Source organism: Haemorhous mexicanus, chromosome 1 (genome assembly GCF_027477595.1).
Source record: "Haemorhous mexicanus isolate bHaeMex1 chromosome 1, bHaeMex1.pri, whole genome shotgun sequence".
Classification (NCBI taxonomy): Eukaryota; Metazoa; Chordata; class Aves; order Passeriformes; family Fringillidae; genus Haemorhous; species Haemorhous mexicanus.
The window spans coordinates 42682089-42697427 of NC_082341.1; the positions used below are offsets into that span (position 1 = coordinate 42682089).

At 45.2% G+C, this 15339-nt stretch overlaps 1 protein-coding gene across 1 annotated transcript in view; it reads right to left on the reverse strand.

The window, feature by feature from the left end:
• ZNRF2 (zinc and ring finger 2) overlaps nt 1-7445 on the reverse strand; it is a 58721-nt gene extending 51276 nt beyond the window's left edge. The window contains exon 1 of the mRNA XM_059847284.1: nt 6695-7445. Coding sequence (XP_059703267.1) covers nt 6695-7172 — 478 coding nt within the window. The 5' untranslated portion in view covers nt 7173-7445. The remainder of the gene's footprint in view (nt 1-6694) is intronic.
• Between the last annotated feature and the right edge of the window lie 7894 nt (nt 7446-15339).

The following is a 15339-nucleotide window of genomic DNA, read 5'->3' on the forward strand; positions in this document are numbered from 1 at the left end:
TGTTACTAAATAATTGCTTTATATAAATGACACTTTGTATGGAAAGCCAAACAAATCGTAACAGCTTGCTTCTTGCCATTATTCTTAGGTGAATTTATTACAAGTTACTAGAAGACACGCAAAGTGCATGCCAGATGAGAACTCTGTATTTATAGCACACTAAGTCAGTCAGCAAACAGAATCTACTAAAAATATCCCCGATGGTATGCAGCACACCACCCTTTGGGGACTGTGCACAGGCTGTGGTGGTCTGATTTTGAGACAGAGCAGACTAGCAAGAAAACACCCAGCTAGGTCAGCTCCTGAAGACAACAGAGTGCTAACAAGTCAAATCCCACACAACACTCTTGTGTGTCCTGTTTGGCAGGCAGTCAGACACCTCGAGCACTATGAGATTTTCCTGTGTGCTTCCTGATCTCTCCAGGTCAATACTATTCAATTTCCATGCAGAAAATAGAAGCATGTCCTGAGTGAAAGGGAGAACCAGCCTCATTCGTTTTATGGCTTACCTTCCCATTTTTGAAAGCACCAGGGATTTGAAGCCTACCAAACAACAGAGGTCAAAAGCCTCTGGATGCACACTGAGATATCCTCATGAAAGTCACGATGATTATTTACAAAGGAAAAGCAGTCTTGGGACCATAGGCACTTGTTCAGGAAATATCTATCCAGATAATAGACAACAAAACCACTCTCCTAGATGCTTAAGATATGCATTTCTGGTTTTACTCAGGTAGTTGTGGTTTTATATAAATTGTTTTCTTTTGTTTGAAAAGATGCATGTCTTTAACGATGCTCCAAAATAGAAACTCAGAGCATTCAAGGATTTCTCACTTTATTTTCACAGGTTAAACATCTGCAAGAACAACATGCTCCATTACCACAGTAAATGAACACAATCTGTTGAAATGACCATACACCTCTCCTGAAACTAATTAAGCCATTAATGAGCAGTAGACACACTGCAGAAAAATCTTGAAAGTAATATAAAATTGGTTGCATTCAAATAGCAAGGAAAACCTACCCAAAAATTTTCACAACTTTATTTAAAACTTGAAAGTTTCCTGCAAGGCCTAGAGAGCAATTCAAGAATCTTTGCATGATGAAGTTTTCCTTGAGCAGCTGACAAGAACAGGGGAGGAGAACTTACCCAAACAGATGCATAGGCAACATGTTTTAAAAATAGTTTTGAATTTCTAGCAGTGACAAAAGGCTTTCTTTATAAAACAAAGAAATTACTTGGGAGGTTGTTGGAGACTAAACTGTAATTATAGGACAGAACATGAGGAGAGACACTGTCAGAATATCAGGCTTGCATAGGTGTTCAAAAGACATTAAATAAGAGAAAGGCCTTTGTTTGAACTGGCACTGCAAAGGTTCAATCAGGTATTATCACTACCTTGATAGCCAAAAGAAATATTTATATATGCCATTACAATTAGGCTGTTTCCTTTCCTGCAGATGATTAACTATTTACATTTCTCCCACAAATGCAGTGCTGCCATTTTTTATTACTTAGCTTCTCCCAAACCCTTTTGTTGACCAAGTAGAAAGAGGAGAACAAAGGAAAAAAAAAAAGCACTTAAAAAAAAAAAAATGTGCCTTTCAAAGATCCCCCATCACTCACCTCAGCCTTTACTTCACTGCCCCAAGCTACTCATCAGCACAGAGACCTGCTTCCAACTGAAGGAAATGAAAGATGACTCCCCGGGACTTCATGAGTGCCATCAGAAGATGCAAACAGTTCTTCTTTCAGCTCACTTTGTCCAAACACTTAACATTTGAGACTACAAGCACTCTCTTGACTGAGCTGGAGCAGGTGGCTGGTGGTGTTGGACGTTTTGCTACCTTTTCTTGTCCCTGACTCAGGAGGGTTTACACCTTTGCTGCCAGCTCAGGAGCTGAATATTGCCCAATGAATGTACACAGGAACAGAGCAGCCCAACTAAACACTGGAACAGTGAGACTATGCAAAGGGACTGAATTCCTCAAACTCATCAGTCAGAACAGACCTTCTAAAGCTCATTATCAATAGACTTATCCTTGGACTTCTCTCCCAGCACAATGGATTTTTCAACCTGTGTTTCAGTGAAGGGGATGCTAACGTATTTACAAAATCCCCCATATCTTCAGAGACTGCAAAAGTGACTGTTCTCTCTCACTTTGAAGTCAACTCAATGATGTAGCAGAACATAGCTATTCCTTGTCCCCACCAGCCCAACAGTCCTGTTACAAGGCACATTTTCCAATTTTTCTCCCAAGTCAGGGGGTAAAGACCTCAGAATGCCCCTTTAGCTTGCAAAATGGGATCAGCATTAAGTCTGAAGTGTTTCAGAGTTTCATAATTTCTCAAAGCCATAGTACTTGTGTCATACTGGAAGAGAAGGGCAAGGAAGTGACCAAAAGACAGTTGAACCTCAAAAATACATCCAAATGTATCATATAACTAAACAGATCTGATGGGAAATAAAACAAGATGTGGCCTTCTAGGCAGTTTGAGAGACATCTAAAAAACTCTTCTGAGAATTCACAACATTCTTCTACTGTTATCTTCTTCCCACAATCCAACTAGAAATTCAGGTTATAACCTGAGGCTTTCATAAACTTTCATTTATAGAATGAAGAATTCATTCATTAGTTATACTAACTATTACCACAAACAGATGCTACTATAATGTACCTACAAGGTTCTGCCCATGTCATATTATTCATTCAGTAGCTGGTGATAAATCCTGCACTGTAAAGCACTTAATAATAGAAGTCTGATCATTATTTGGCCTAAGAAGAACGTGACAAACAAACTTCCTTCTCCTAATAAAGTTGAACAGGTGCAACCTTATCTCCAAATTATTGCTCCCAATTTTGACATAGGCATGAAGGCTGTTAACAGCTGTATCTGACAACACTATATATTTAAAATCTATCTGTAAAAACATCATATAAAATTGTTTATGGCCATATACAACACAAACTGAGATTCTGTATAATACTTGTACAGTCTCTACTCAGTCATCTTGAAAGAAGAACTGATGTGAAAATTTTAAAAACTCAGTATGTTTGAGTTTTTGCTATCTTCAGTTGATTTTTTATATATTACTCCCTAAGAGACTCTTAATGACAAAATTAAAAAAAAAAAAGAAAAAAATTTTAAGGCATTGTTGTCTTCCAACAACATTCCTAAATTTGAACACCAGAAGGATACTTATACTAGGTGTTTTTGCCAAGAATCCTCCCAGTTATGACCACCCAGAAACAGGAAAAAAAACACGAAGAGGGTTCTAAGGAGCTGTCAACACTTTAAGTGATGGAAGTAACACATCAGCAGTTATCCAAAGCAAAGGCCATCCCAAAAGTCCATTTTTAGCTGAACCAACTGCATCACTGACAAAACCAAGTAACTACAGTGGTAGCATCACTGCAGTGCTGATGAGTATGTAATCTTTAAAAACACAGTGGAAAAACTAATGTGAACCTGGCCCCATGGTCCTCAGGGCCAACTCTTCTACACATAACAGAAGGTAAGAATATTTACTTTGGGGCTGGAGGAGAGGGGAAGTCCCATTCACTGAGGAACAGAGCAGGGAAACTACTGGTCAAAATTGCCGATAAGTGTTATCACCTTAAAGGAAGCTGGAACTTGGCACTGTGTCGCAAGAAAGCTCTTGAATGTCACGCACAGGTTTGGCCTCTCTGGGAGTGCCCTAAGATCTTATGGAATTTGGGTCTCACTCTACTTAACGCCCTAAGCCTACTTCAGGCATGCTCACAGCACAAAGTTAAACACACATACATATATATATGTATTTTTGTGAGACCAAGGCACTGATTATTGAGTGAACTGAACTCCTGCTGAGAAGAGACCAAGCTACACAGCAGTATTTACTCCACCGTGTGTTGTTCATAAAAGTGCCTTAGCCTGAGGTCAGATGGGAACATGAGACCGTCACAGTCAGGCAAGGCTGTCAGTACTACAGCTCCTACTAAAGGAATGTAGGCAGTAGCTGAACATAACGTAACCTTTATATTCTCATTCAAATGGTGTATTAACAAGCTTAGTATAGATCTAAGCATGTTACAACAGAGGGTTAATATTTATACATTACTTCAGCATGCAAAACAGCTCAGTAAAAGTGACAATAGAGTGTAATTCACTAATGGCAAATTAATTACAGTAATTTAACAAATGCCACACCCACATGGCACTGACTGACCAAGTCAAGCAGTATACCTAAAAACATAAATAGCTGGAGATTCGGTTCAACTTACAGACGGTATTATTGTCCTTCTTTTTTTATTTTAATTTTCACAGAATTGCTATGCTAATCCTCACAATTAATTTCATCCGTTTTCAGGATAAAAAGAAATAATCCAGCTAATTTGCAAGTTACAAAACAAGGGAGGGGACTTCAAGCATGCTCAAGATACACAAGATAAATGCCAGATACCACACCTAGACAAGCTTGAGCTAGTTATCATCAGGACAAAAACAATGCTTCAAGTTATTTTTCAGAACGTTGATGCTATTAATGTATGATCTCCAGTTGGGCTACTTTTTCCGACCATGTAGTTATTACAAGAAATCAAGAAAACACAAAGCATGCAACTAGAAAAAGATGGCAACACTGAGTGGGATGAGGAGTAATGTATCATCAACATCACAAAATATTTAAATTGAAAGAAAGAATAATGCTTCAAGTGAGGTCTTCTTCACAGGTGTTGCAGTATTATGATTAAGCAGTTATTCATCCCACTAAGACACAATGTCTTTATGTGGTCACAAGACAGTCATGAATCCAGTTGCTTCTTCACTAAAAATCTTACTGTATCTTGAAACTTGCCAGTTATAACATATGGCAATCCTTATTTATTAGTGAGTAGATGAAGACAGTGTACCCCTCCTGGCACTCCTCCTGCACTGGTAAAAGCAAGAAGCTTTGCATCACTCCAAGGACAAAATACAGTGTAGTACAGCAATTAAAAAATTATTACATGCCATAGAAAAGAAAAATCAAATCCAGAGTTATTCTGAAGAGACCTTCCTGCATCTGAATACAGCTTCCTAGGTTATTAATCCTCATCACTTCGTTTACATTTAATCCACTCCCTCCTGGCACCAAGGCAAGTTGCAGTAAAGTATTTCAGCACTGAGGGGGGAAAAAAAAAGTTTCACCTTTGAGCAACAATTGGCTATACATTCTAATGATTCCCTTGTGCTTAGCACGAGCTGTACAATACTCCATGACAGAGCATCCCTTCATCACCACATGCACCTTCTTCCCCCTCAAGATACTTTGGTGGTGTGATGAACATCCTTGCAATGAAGCACTCCCGTCCACCAGCTTGGTACTATGAGAATAGTTATGTTTTCTTTCTTAGAGGAAAAGATTATTTTATCATAATAGGGTTTGACATCTTTCTGTTAATGTTCAACCACTGGGACAAGGCAGTTTTAGATACAGGAAGTAACAGCTATGCTGACTTGAGGTCACCAAGCCAGAAGCGGCAGGCCATGTGACGGAAACCTCATGTACCCTGCCAGGGTCAGGCTGCACACAGCTCTGCTTTGGCTAAAAGCTGGGCGAATCGCAGAAAACGAGAAATCCAACCTCCTACAAGGAGTATTCACAAATAGATTAATAAAAATTAGGAAATGTAGAAATTTTACATTAGCCTCTTGTTTCCCCCCCCAAAATAAAAGCTTTGGGGTATTAAGTTTATACAGGTACATATTTTTGTAAGTATATATGTGTGTAATAAAAACGTCAGCTGAAGAATACATCCAGTTAACAATAAAATTTGCGCATTGTTTGACCTATATGAACAGCCTAAAGGCTGTTGAGCAGTACTTAAAGGAGCCAGCAACTCTGAACGCAGCTGGCAACTAACAAGATGATTTCCAACTTCAAGGTAAAAAATACAGGCAGTAAAACACTCGTCCTATACAGCCCAATTAATCTCAGTAGCGCAAGATAGACAAAAAAACTGCAATGTGCTCCGTGTTTACTGTGCTTCACCAAGGGCCTCAGCTTCCTGGTTATTTTAGAGTCTAGCCGAGTGTTTCTCCTGCCTCAAGAGCACATGTGCCCATCCTCAAGGCTACAGGGTGCCGGTGCTGCAAGCCTGTACTGCAGCGGCACGGACAGCTAGCCGGCTCTGCTCACCTCTTAGAGGGTGCATTAACAAAGAAACTTACTTAAACTTCTGTTTTTCTGTACCGACTTTCTGAACAGAGAACCCGAGAACTTAGAGAGAGGAACAAGTAATTAATCAGTGCCTAAAGAGGGGTTTGGTCCGATTTTAGAATAAACGGCGGAGACACATGATCCAATTAAATTCTAATTATGTAAGTAGTAGGCATGAGTATTTACACAGGCACTGATTACAGCTATTAGAGTCTAAAGTCGCCGGCCGGAGAGGCTCCGCTTCCTCCCCGCCGCCGGGCTCGTTTCATTTTTAACCTCCCCGTTCACAGCTCTTCTTACAGACAATAGGGAGACGCCAGCCCGAGAGCCCCGTCTCCAATCCCGGACGCCAGCCTGGAGGAGCCGCAGCTCTCCCCGGAGTGATGATTCACTATCCGTCCCACCTCGGAGCCGAGGAAAGACCCTGCACACCCCATCCCACCGCACGCAACCCCGGCCCCGCAGCGCCGGGACAGGCAGCCAAACCCTCCCGCCCCGGCAGTGCCCCTTACCTCCGAACAGGTGCGGCGAGAGGTGCGCGGGCAGCGAGCCGATCACCAGCCGGGGCCCGCCGGAGGAGCCGCCGCCGCCGCCGCCCCCCGCGGGCCGCTCCCGGCCGCCCTCCTCTGGGGTGCTGCTGACCGAGTCCTGCGAGCCGTAGGGGCCGCTGCTGTGGGGGATGTTGAAGGCGGACTGCGCCGCCCGGGCCCCGGAGGCCGTGGCCCCCCCTAAGGACCTGCTCCGCGGTGCCGACCCCGCGGCACTCCCCGCCGCCGCCGCTCCTCCGGCCGCCGCGGCCGCCGCGCCGCCGGGAGCGGCGTGAGGCGCCGCCGCCAGGTGCGCGTAGCGCCCGCCGCCGCCTGCCGAGCGCCCGCCGGTCCCGTTAGCGCCGCCGCCGCTGCTGCTGCTGCTCGAGGAAGGCAGATCCCCGCCCGAGTACGCCCGGGTGCGGCCATTGGCGGCGGTGGGGCTGCTCTGCTTCGCGCCCATGGTCCCGCCGCCGCCTGGCGCTGCCCGGTGCCCTTCGCCGCCGCCGCCTTCCCCGCAGCGCCCGGGGGTGGTGGCAGTCCGGCCCCGGCGGGGGCTATCCGAGGCGCGGGTCGCGCCGGGGAGGGGGGAGAGGGAGCGTCGGGGGAGAGGGACGGGTCTCTCGGTGGGTCGGTGTGGAGAGGGGAGAGCCGCCCGCCGGGATCCGGCTCAGCTGGCGGCCCCGGCGCGGCCGCTGCTGGCGGGTCTGGGGCGCCACCATGAGCTGCTCGGGACGATGCTGGCTCCCGCCGCGCGGCCGCTCGGCCCCGCCGCCGCTGCTGCTGTGCCCGCCGCCGCCGCGACCGCCACCGCCATCCTCCTCCTCGTCCGCCGCCGCTGAGCCCTGTGCGGGGCACCGGCGACAGCAGCGCCGCCGAGGCCGCTCGCTCACCCGCGGCGCGCCGTGCCCGTGCCGAAGAGGCGGGAGGGGGCGGTCGCCCCGGCGCAGCCGCTCCTCTACCGTGTCGCCATGCTGGGGGCGGCACCAGCGGGCGGGATGGGGAGCGGTTACGGCGGGCGGGGGCCGCCGCCTCGGCTTCCCCCCCCCGCGCCCAGCGGGAGACCGGCCCCCGGCGGCGGCGACGGCGGCGCAACGGGCCGGGCCCGCCGGCTCGCCCCGCCTCCCGCGCCGCTCCTCCCGCAAGGTGCGGGACAGCGCCAGGTGAGGCCCGCGTGGCCTCAGGCCGCGCTCGCCTCGGCAGGAGGGAGGGCGCCCGCGATGGGGCCGGCGACGGGATGCTCGCTCGCTCGCACACACGAGGGGAGCTCGTTGTGCCCTCGCCCGCAGGCGTGTCCCGTGGGCTGCACGCCCGCCCGGGCAGCGGAACAGAGCCAGACCGCGCTGGCGGAAGGCGACCGGCCGTGCTTGGGGATGGCCTGCCGCGGCCCCCGTGTCCGCGCTCCGTCCGAGCCCCGGCAGGTGGAGGAGAGGCGCGGCTCGGCGGGGCGGACAGGGCCGGCGTGGCGGAGCGGCGGTGCCCTCCCGTGCCCTCCTGCCGCGCCGCTCGGTTCTCCGCCACTGCGGCTCCAGCAAACGCCCGGATGCCCGAGCTCGGAGCCTGGGGCGGCTCCCGGCCGCCCGGCTGGGCCGCGGCTCGGCGGGACAGCGGGGGAAAGGGCCGCTTGCTCCCCTTGGGAGCCCTCCCGGGTCGGCGACTTCCGACCCTGACGGCTGACTGCGAGTCTCTGTTCTCCGAGAACCTGGATGTACCGAGTGACTTATGGATATACCGGGAAGCAGGACTAGAAGGACGAAAATCTCTGACATCTTTGGTTCACAGGTGATACAGGAAAATCCTGTATACCTCAGTCTGTCACTCAAAGTCACGTTTTTTTACACGAGGAATAACTAAGCTGTAAAATTTATTCCACTGAATAATACCCGTGTGGATAGTAGGCACAGTTTGATCATAACAAAACATTCAGAGACATAAAACTGTTTGTGCCTTGTTTGCTACTGAGTGTCCCATACATTGAATTTATATAAACATGATTCCTACAGTCGGTCATCTGAGGAAAACTGCTTGTTTTATGGATTTTTGTCTGCTCTAAAATAGACTGTGTCACCATGAAGCAGTGCATCGGGACTCTCCATCATAGTGTCTCAGTAGCGATTCCATCTACATTCCTACCTATGTCACAGTGGCACAGTATCCAAGCTATGTTATAATTAATACCATAAAACTGATTCAAACTTTAATTAAAATACAAAGCATTATGAAGCATTACATTTACACTTGTGGCATCTTTGATGCTCCTTCTCAGATGTGAAAGGCCTCCTGTTCCACCTCCTTTTGCCATGACTCTTGCAACTGCATGTGGCATCACATTCTGGCATCACTGCAGCTCACAGCTGGGTCTGCGAGAAGAGGTGCCATCATTGGGGGTGGCACAGGAGGGTACTAGCCCTAACTCATCCTTCCAACACTACTTTTCTGGATAGCTGAGAGGCTCTGTGAATACTCTGAACCCCATTTAGAGAATGCTGGTGTAAACTGTTTGCCCATTTCAGCGAGAGGCAGTGATTCCACAGCTGTCTCATGAAGAGTCTTTTGTGTGCTGGGTGTTGGGCAGACAGCTGGGGTCGATAATCTGCCGTCCCAAGCTATGTCATCCCCACTTGTGAATTATAAGCTGCAGTCTCTGCTGGCAGTGGTAGATACTCCAAAGTAGATCAATCATGAGCACTTTCTAGTTCAATTCCCTGCAGAAAGAAAATCAGTGTGGATATGCTGTCTGCTCTGCCACCACTGGTTACTTTTTAAATCCTTGTCCAGCTTCGGCCAAATCTCTCAGAGACATTAACAGTATAGAAAATAAGTGGTAATGTAGAAGACAGAGATTCTAATGTTCCCACAGAAAGGAAAGCTACCATAGGAATTCCTATCCTGCTAGATTCCAGGAATCTGCTTGGGCAAAGGATGTTGCAAACATGACTCATAATTTCTGCTGCTCACAGAATGCCTGTGGCATGTTGAGCCCTATTGGAGCAGGGTTACAGGGAGCATGCTCAGAGTTTTATGGAGTTTTTAAAATTTCCACTACTGAGTGTTAGTAGAGCTGTTCAGCTGCTAGAATAAACAGCACTTTGAAAATAGTACATTGCTACACACTATCACAGCACTTTCTGTACTTTTTTTACAGTGGATTTAAGAACTGAGCAGATATTAAATACAGATCATATTTGACTCTGAATAACATTTTATTCAATTTAGGATTAAATTATGAAGCCTGTGGTGAAAAAAAGCCCTACAAAAAAAGACATCCAGTTACTCAGTCTTACAGTCAGAAAGTTACATTTAACAGCCTAGGATATTTCACAGAAAAGAAATCACAACAACAGGACGGCCTGTGTCCCTTTCTCAGACAGCATGACGGCTCCCAGTGCAATGTGATTTTCTTTTTTTTGTTTTTGGTAGGCTTCAGTTTTTGTTTTGCATCTAGGACATATTTGTAGCTCTCTCACTATCAAGTGTGAGTCTAAACAAGGCACATCTCTCAAATAACACCTACATCTTAAGGAAAAAAAGCATGCCACGCCTCTGAGCCAGCTTTCTCCCCTCAATTCTTCCTGGTCTCTCTGAAAAATGAATAGAAATTTTTCTAGATGTGAAAATTTGCTTTATATAAGCAACAGTACAGTTAGGTTTTCAAGCTAACATTTCTTCTAACAAATGTCTATTAGCTGTCTAGTCTTGTAGAGGCAAGTGTCTGGCACTGTAACCTACACCCATTTGTTCATTACTACACTCCAGAAGTAGCTTGCATAAAAACTATGTAAGTTACAAAAGAAAAGCACTAGTGATGAGAGGAAGCATTGCAGAGAGAAAGTAGAATATCCTGCTGCTGACCATACTTTACAGGTTTCAAGAACTCAGTGGAAAAGCGGATAGTTATATAAAAATTAACTTGTAGAGGTCTATATGGGTGAATGGTGCTTTTGTTCCTGTAGAAACATATCTAGGGAATCGTAGTCATACTTAAATAAGCACTATTTGTTCCTTGTCCAGGATAGTGGGAAAAAACTGGTTTAGACAGGCAAATATACTCGATGCTCTTTGTTATAAGCTGCATACCTCCTGTTCAGTTCTGGTTGCACCACTTTGTCTATCAGCACGTGAAAATAATGAACTTGATTCTTGACCAGTTTCCTTGAACATACCGGGGAACAGGTGTGCCCTAAGCATACAAAATTAGGTGTAAATTCATAATATTGCACATTTTGGAAAATGTGTGCTGATAAATGGAGCAGGGGCCTGCAATTTGCTTGACAGTGAGCTATGCAGACAGATAATTTCCCCTCTCCCCTCCTGCCCCCTTCTTTGATGGCTTTTAAAGGGACACTGAAACAAGGATTTAAGCAAGGTTTCATTACTGACAGAAGCATCTGACCCTGAACTAATAAAGCCAGCCAGAGTTTCATTCTGCTCAGAACCAATCAGACACTCTATTGTAAAGGAGAAAGATTTGCAAAGTAATGGCATACCCTCATAACATACAGCTTAATTTTATAATAACTACTGTGGGCTTCTAAAACCTTCTAAAAAGGTTTAGCCAACTAGATTTTCTGAGCAGGTACCAGGCTAGAACTGCACATTGTGATTGGAAGAGGTCAGTGCAGTTTTTACATTACTGTGTATTTAATCTGTTTGAAAGAAATAGCTCTGCACACCACTTCTGCACAGATAACTGAAAATAGAGACTTCTGATGTGTTTAGTTGCTCATAGGGAAAGCAAAACAGAGCTGCTTTATCCCCCTGAAATCAGACATGTGAAATGTACATGCCTTCATCTGCAGCTAGAGTAGGCCATCCAGCAGATGAGGCTGTTTTACGTTCACATCTGTGCACTGAGGGAAATAGGTCCCATATAATCCCTCTCAGTGTGACTGCAAACAATACATAAAGCTATTGTAGGAATCCCTCTAGATAGATTTTGGTGTCAGTGATGCTCCAGCTGGTGTCTGGTGTTTTTATAGATGCAGGAGACCCCATTATCCAGATTTTGATTTTTATTTGCATTAAATAACTCTTTACACATATTGATGTTAATCATATGAAGATTTGGGCACATGCTTGCGCTGACACATGAAAAACAATTCTGCAACTTGTTGAGATCTTCATGGAATAAAAAGACCAAGCTGCTTGTCAAACTCAAGGTTTGATTTCTAAAATTGTTTTGTAAATGTGTGGTGATGCTCACAAGGGTAAGGAGGCTCACCCTTGCTTTATAAAAATTCTGTTTAAAGCCTTCCATCTTTTGTTTGAAGTTTATGCTTTTCTGACTTTTCTATCACACTGCAAACAATATGCTGTGTTTGGTACTCTACAGTTGCCTGTAGAGAAAACTGATGTTCACAAAGAAGATAACTTAATCTTGAAAATAAGCTGACATTTTGACTGGACTTATTGATTGACCATTTTGTACAGGAAGAAATACTTGGAAATAACATACTTGACAAAATGGCAATTTGTGCTGTGCACTTCATTACCACATGCTGTAAAGTAGTACTTTAGGAAATATACTTCAGTCCAAGATTTCTCAAAGGAAAGGGTATTCACCCTAATAGTTACTATGCTGTCCTACACTCACAGTTGTATTATCATAGCCACTGAGTACCTATGTAGGTAACCAGAGGCAATACCAAATGCTATTCATACAAATTTACCTTTTTGGTATGTGATCAGGCCAGTACTGTTACTGGTTCCGCCATAAACTGTATTAGTTTTACTTGTTGGTGGGGGTTTTGTTGTTATCAGCTTTGCATTAATCACCTCTCTGTGTAGTTTCCTGATCTTTCATGCAGGTACAGCCCCACCCCCAACCCTCATTTTTTTACGTGCTTAAGAAACAAGAGAAGACAAATAGCTGCTTAGGCTATGCCCATTGGAGGAATCTGCACCATTTCATCAATGAAGTGACGTGGATGCATGTTTATCTGGGCAAGGCATGATGCACACATCTGTGGGCATGCCAGTCCGGGCTACAACGCTGACATTGAAAGGTGCCATCCAGCTCATTTTTCTGTTTCTGTGACTTCCGAGAGGGGGTGGAGGACAAACTAACAGATGGGTAGCACGTTTACTCTCTCTTGTTTTCAGATGTCGTGTCAGTACCCAGCAATGCCAGCTGGATGTGGATTTGGGAGCTGGGGCAGGACAATTGGATTGATCACTTTAAACTCCCTTTACTTGGGCAGGGGGATATAATGGTAGTCTTTCGAGGTATATCCCTGAATTACGCTAATTTGTTTCTCAATGCAGACTGGGACCACAAAATTCTGCTGCACCTAAAGAGGCAGGTGGCTTAACAGAGAGCTTTTTAGAGCAGTTCATGATGGTTAAGAATAAGGAAGACACTTCAAGTCATGACACAGTGAGAATTACGCAGGTAAATCGGTCTTCAGAAGGAGGTTGCAGGCAAGGCTCTTTTACAGGATACATCTTTCATTATTGATACTAATTCTTTGAATGCCAGATATCTATAGAAAGAGGTAAGTATATGGAAAACAGTGTTACAGAAAAATAACAGCAAAAAAATGCAGGAATGAGAGCAGGTGGTAAAGACACGTGATACTAGATTTGCCAAGTACAATCTGTATTCTCTCAGGTTCTCTATTACCTACAAAATATTGCTTTAACTTCTCAGAGCCCAGAAGAAAAAATGCCTTCGTCCTTATTTTTTGCACAGTATTTTCTAATATTTTATATGAATTATTAATTAATATTCTACAGCCTACTACTTGCAGTCTGCTACTGATAAGCCTAATAATGAGAAACAAAAACACATAGGAATGTTAAGCACAGCTGCTTGGGCAGTCACATGTATCACAGTAACTTTGTGCAGCAGGAGTCAAAGGGACAGTAACAACCATAAAGTACAATAAAAGCTAGGCACTCTAATGCGTGTATCAGGATAAAACATCATTAGCTGATGCTTAGTGAGGAACACAAAGGCATATGAGTGGATTTTTCTGAAGGCCTAGATCACAGCTACAGCGGTACCGGGTCAGGAGGATGTCAGAGAGCTCTGTGCTCTCTGCCAGAAACGTTTTCTGCCCCGGCTTCTGTGCATCACGCCTGCTGGAAACCAAGCAGGAGGGTGGTGTAAAAGGCTCCATCTGCTGTGTTGGCTCTCATCCACTCGACAGAAGCCAAAACCCATGAACGTGAGAGATGAGAAATCAGAATTGTGAACCCACTTCCTCCTCTCTCTGCTTTGCCTTTCCCCAGTTTGTACTTCTCCAGGAGCAAGAGGAGCTGTGTCTTGCTCTAGATTGCTGCTTGCCAAATGAGGGGAGTCAGGGTTCATCCACCTTCCTCAGCCTTCCCATAACAACATAGGGAATGAGGGACTTAAATTTCTTAAAGAAGCAAAATGTTTTCCGAAGAGTGGTAGAAACCAGGCATTTCATCACTTCAGAAAGCCAACATACACTTCCTGGCTGGTTGTTCTGCCCCAAGCTGGTTTCAGTTCAGTATTCAGAAAATGCCAGGCAAATAGTAAATCAAGTGCAAGTTAGAACAGCCCTTGCAGCTGCCTGGTGTAGCAAAACACTTCCAGATGATGCAGTATCTTTCTAGGCAGTAGGAAAGCAAAGACTCGGTCTTGTCAGTAGGCTCTTGCTGAGATGAGTACTCAGCAAGTACTCATCTCAGGATTAACCATCCCCATGGACCACCTGTGCAATGCTTTCTTAGCAGGGTCACAAATTATCAAGATAATTCAGAACCATTTCTTTTTCTTTATTATTTTCTAAGCAAAGCTTTTCCTCTGGACTCATGGTAACTCCTCTTTAACTCAGTCATGATGTGATCACAATTTAGATAGGGTCTTTTTTCAGCCATATCAATCCCAGTCAAGGACAGAAAGCAGTTCTACACTTTCCACGTGGAGTTTAAACAGTTAAAAAAAAAGACCTGTTTTGTAGAAAGCATATAATGAGGCTGGAGAGGCTTGAGTTCATTCTGGGTAGCAATTCTTCCTCTGTTAGAGAAAACTTACAGAGCAGTCTGGTATTGCAAGTCCACACTGACATCTAGTGCTGAAAAAATTGCACTAGCCAGTGAGGAAACAAAGAAGGAAAAAGGTGTTGGGTTAGGAATGAAAAATCTAGAAATATAGCAAAGCATCCCTCCTGCTTTATGAAAATGCCTGCTGTTTGTGGGTCTGTCCTGTGGGCAGGAGCTGCTCTGTCTCCATGAACTTGGGTGCTGAAGGGGGATCCCTTGGGGAAATGCATGGGATACTGGGTCTGACAGACAACATAGCTGTTCTGGCTGCTCCTGAAAACAGCTCTCGAGGTCAGGAGGAATCTTGAGTTGTGACTTACTTTACGTCTGTTTTGTAGCCACTGCTACCGTAGGACTTGGTGCAGATCAGTGTAAGTGATAGAGAACTGCTGCCACTGGCCCAGTAATCTGGATGTTATAAACAAAGTCTTCACAAGACTGCAATGTTCTCACCTTCCAGCCTGAGAAGAGAATTTCCTGGTACTTTGGAAAGATTCCCTCTCTAAGCTGTTTCTAGGGAAGAGGGGCTTTTTTTTTAATTTTTCAGTGGCTTTTAGGTCTTGATGTTCTCTTACCTCCCACTTCAATACAAAACGTTCTCATCATTTTTACGCATA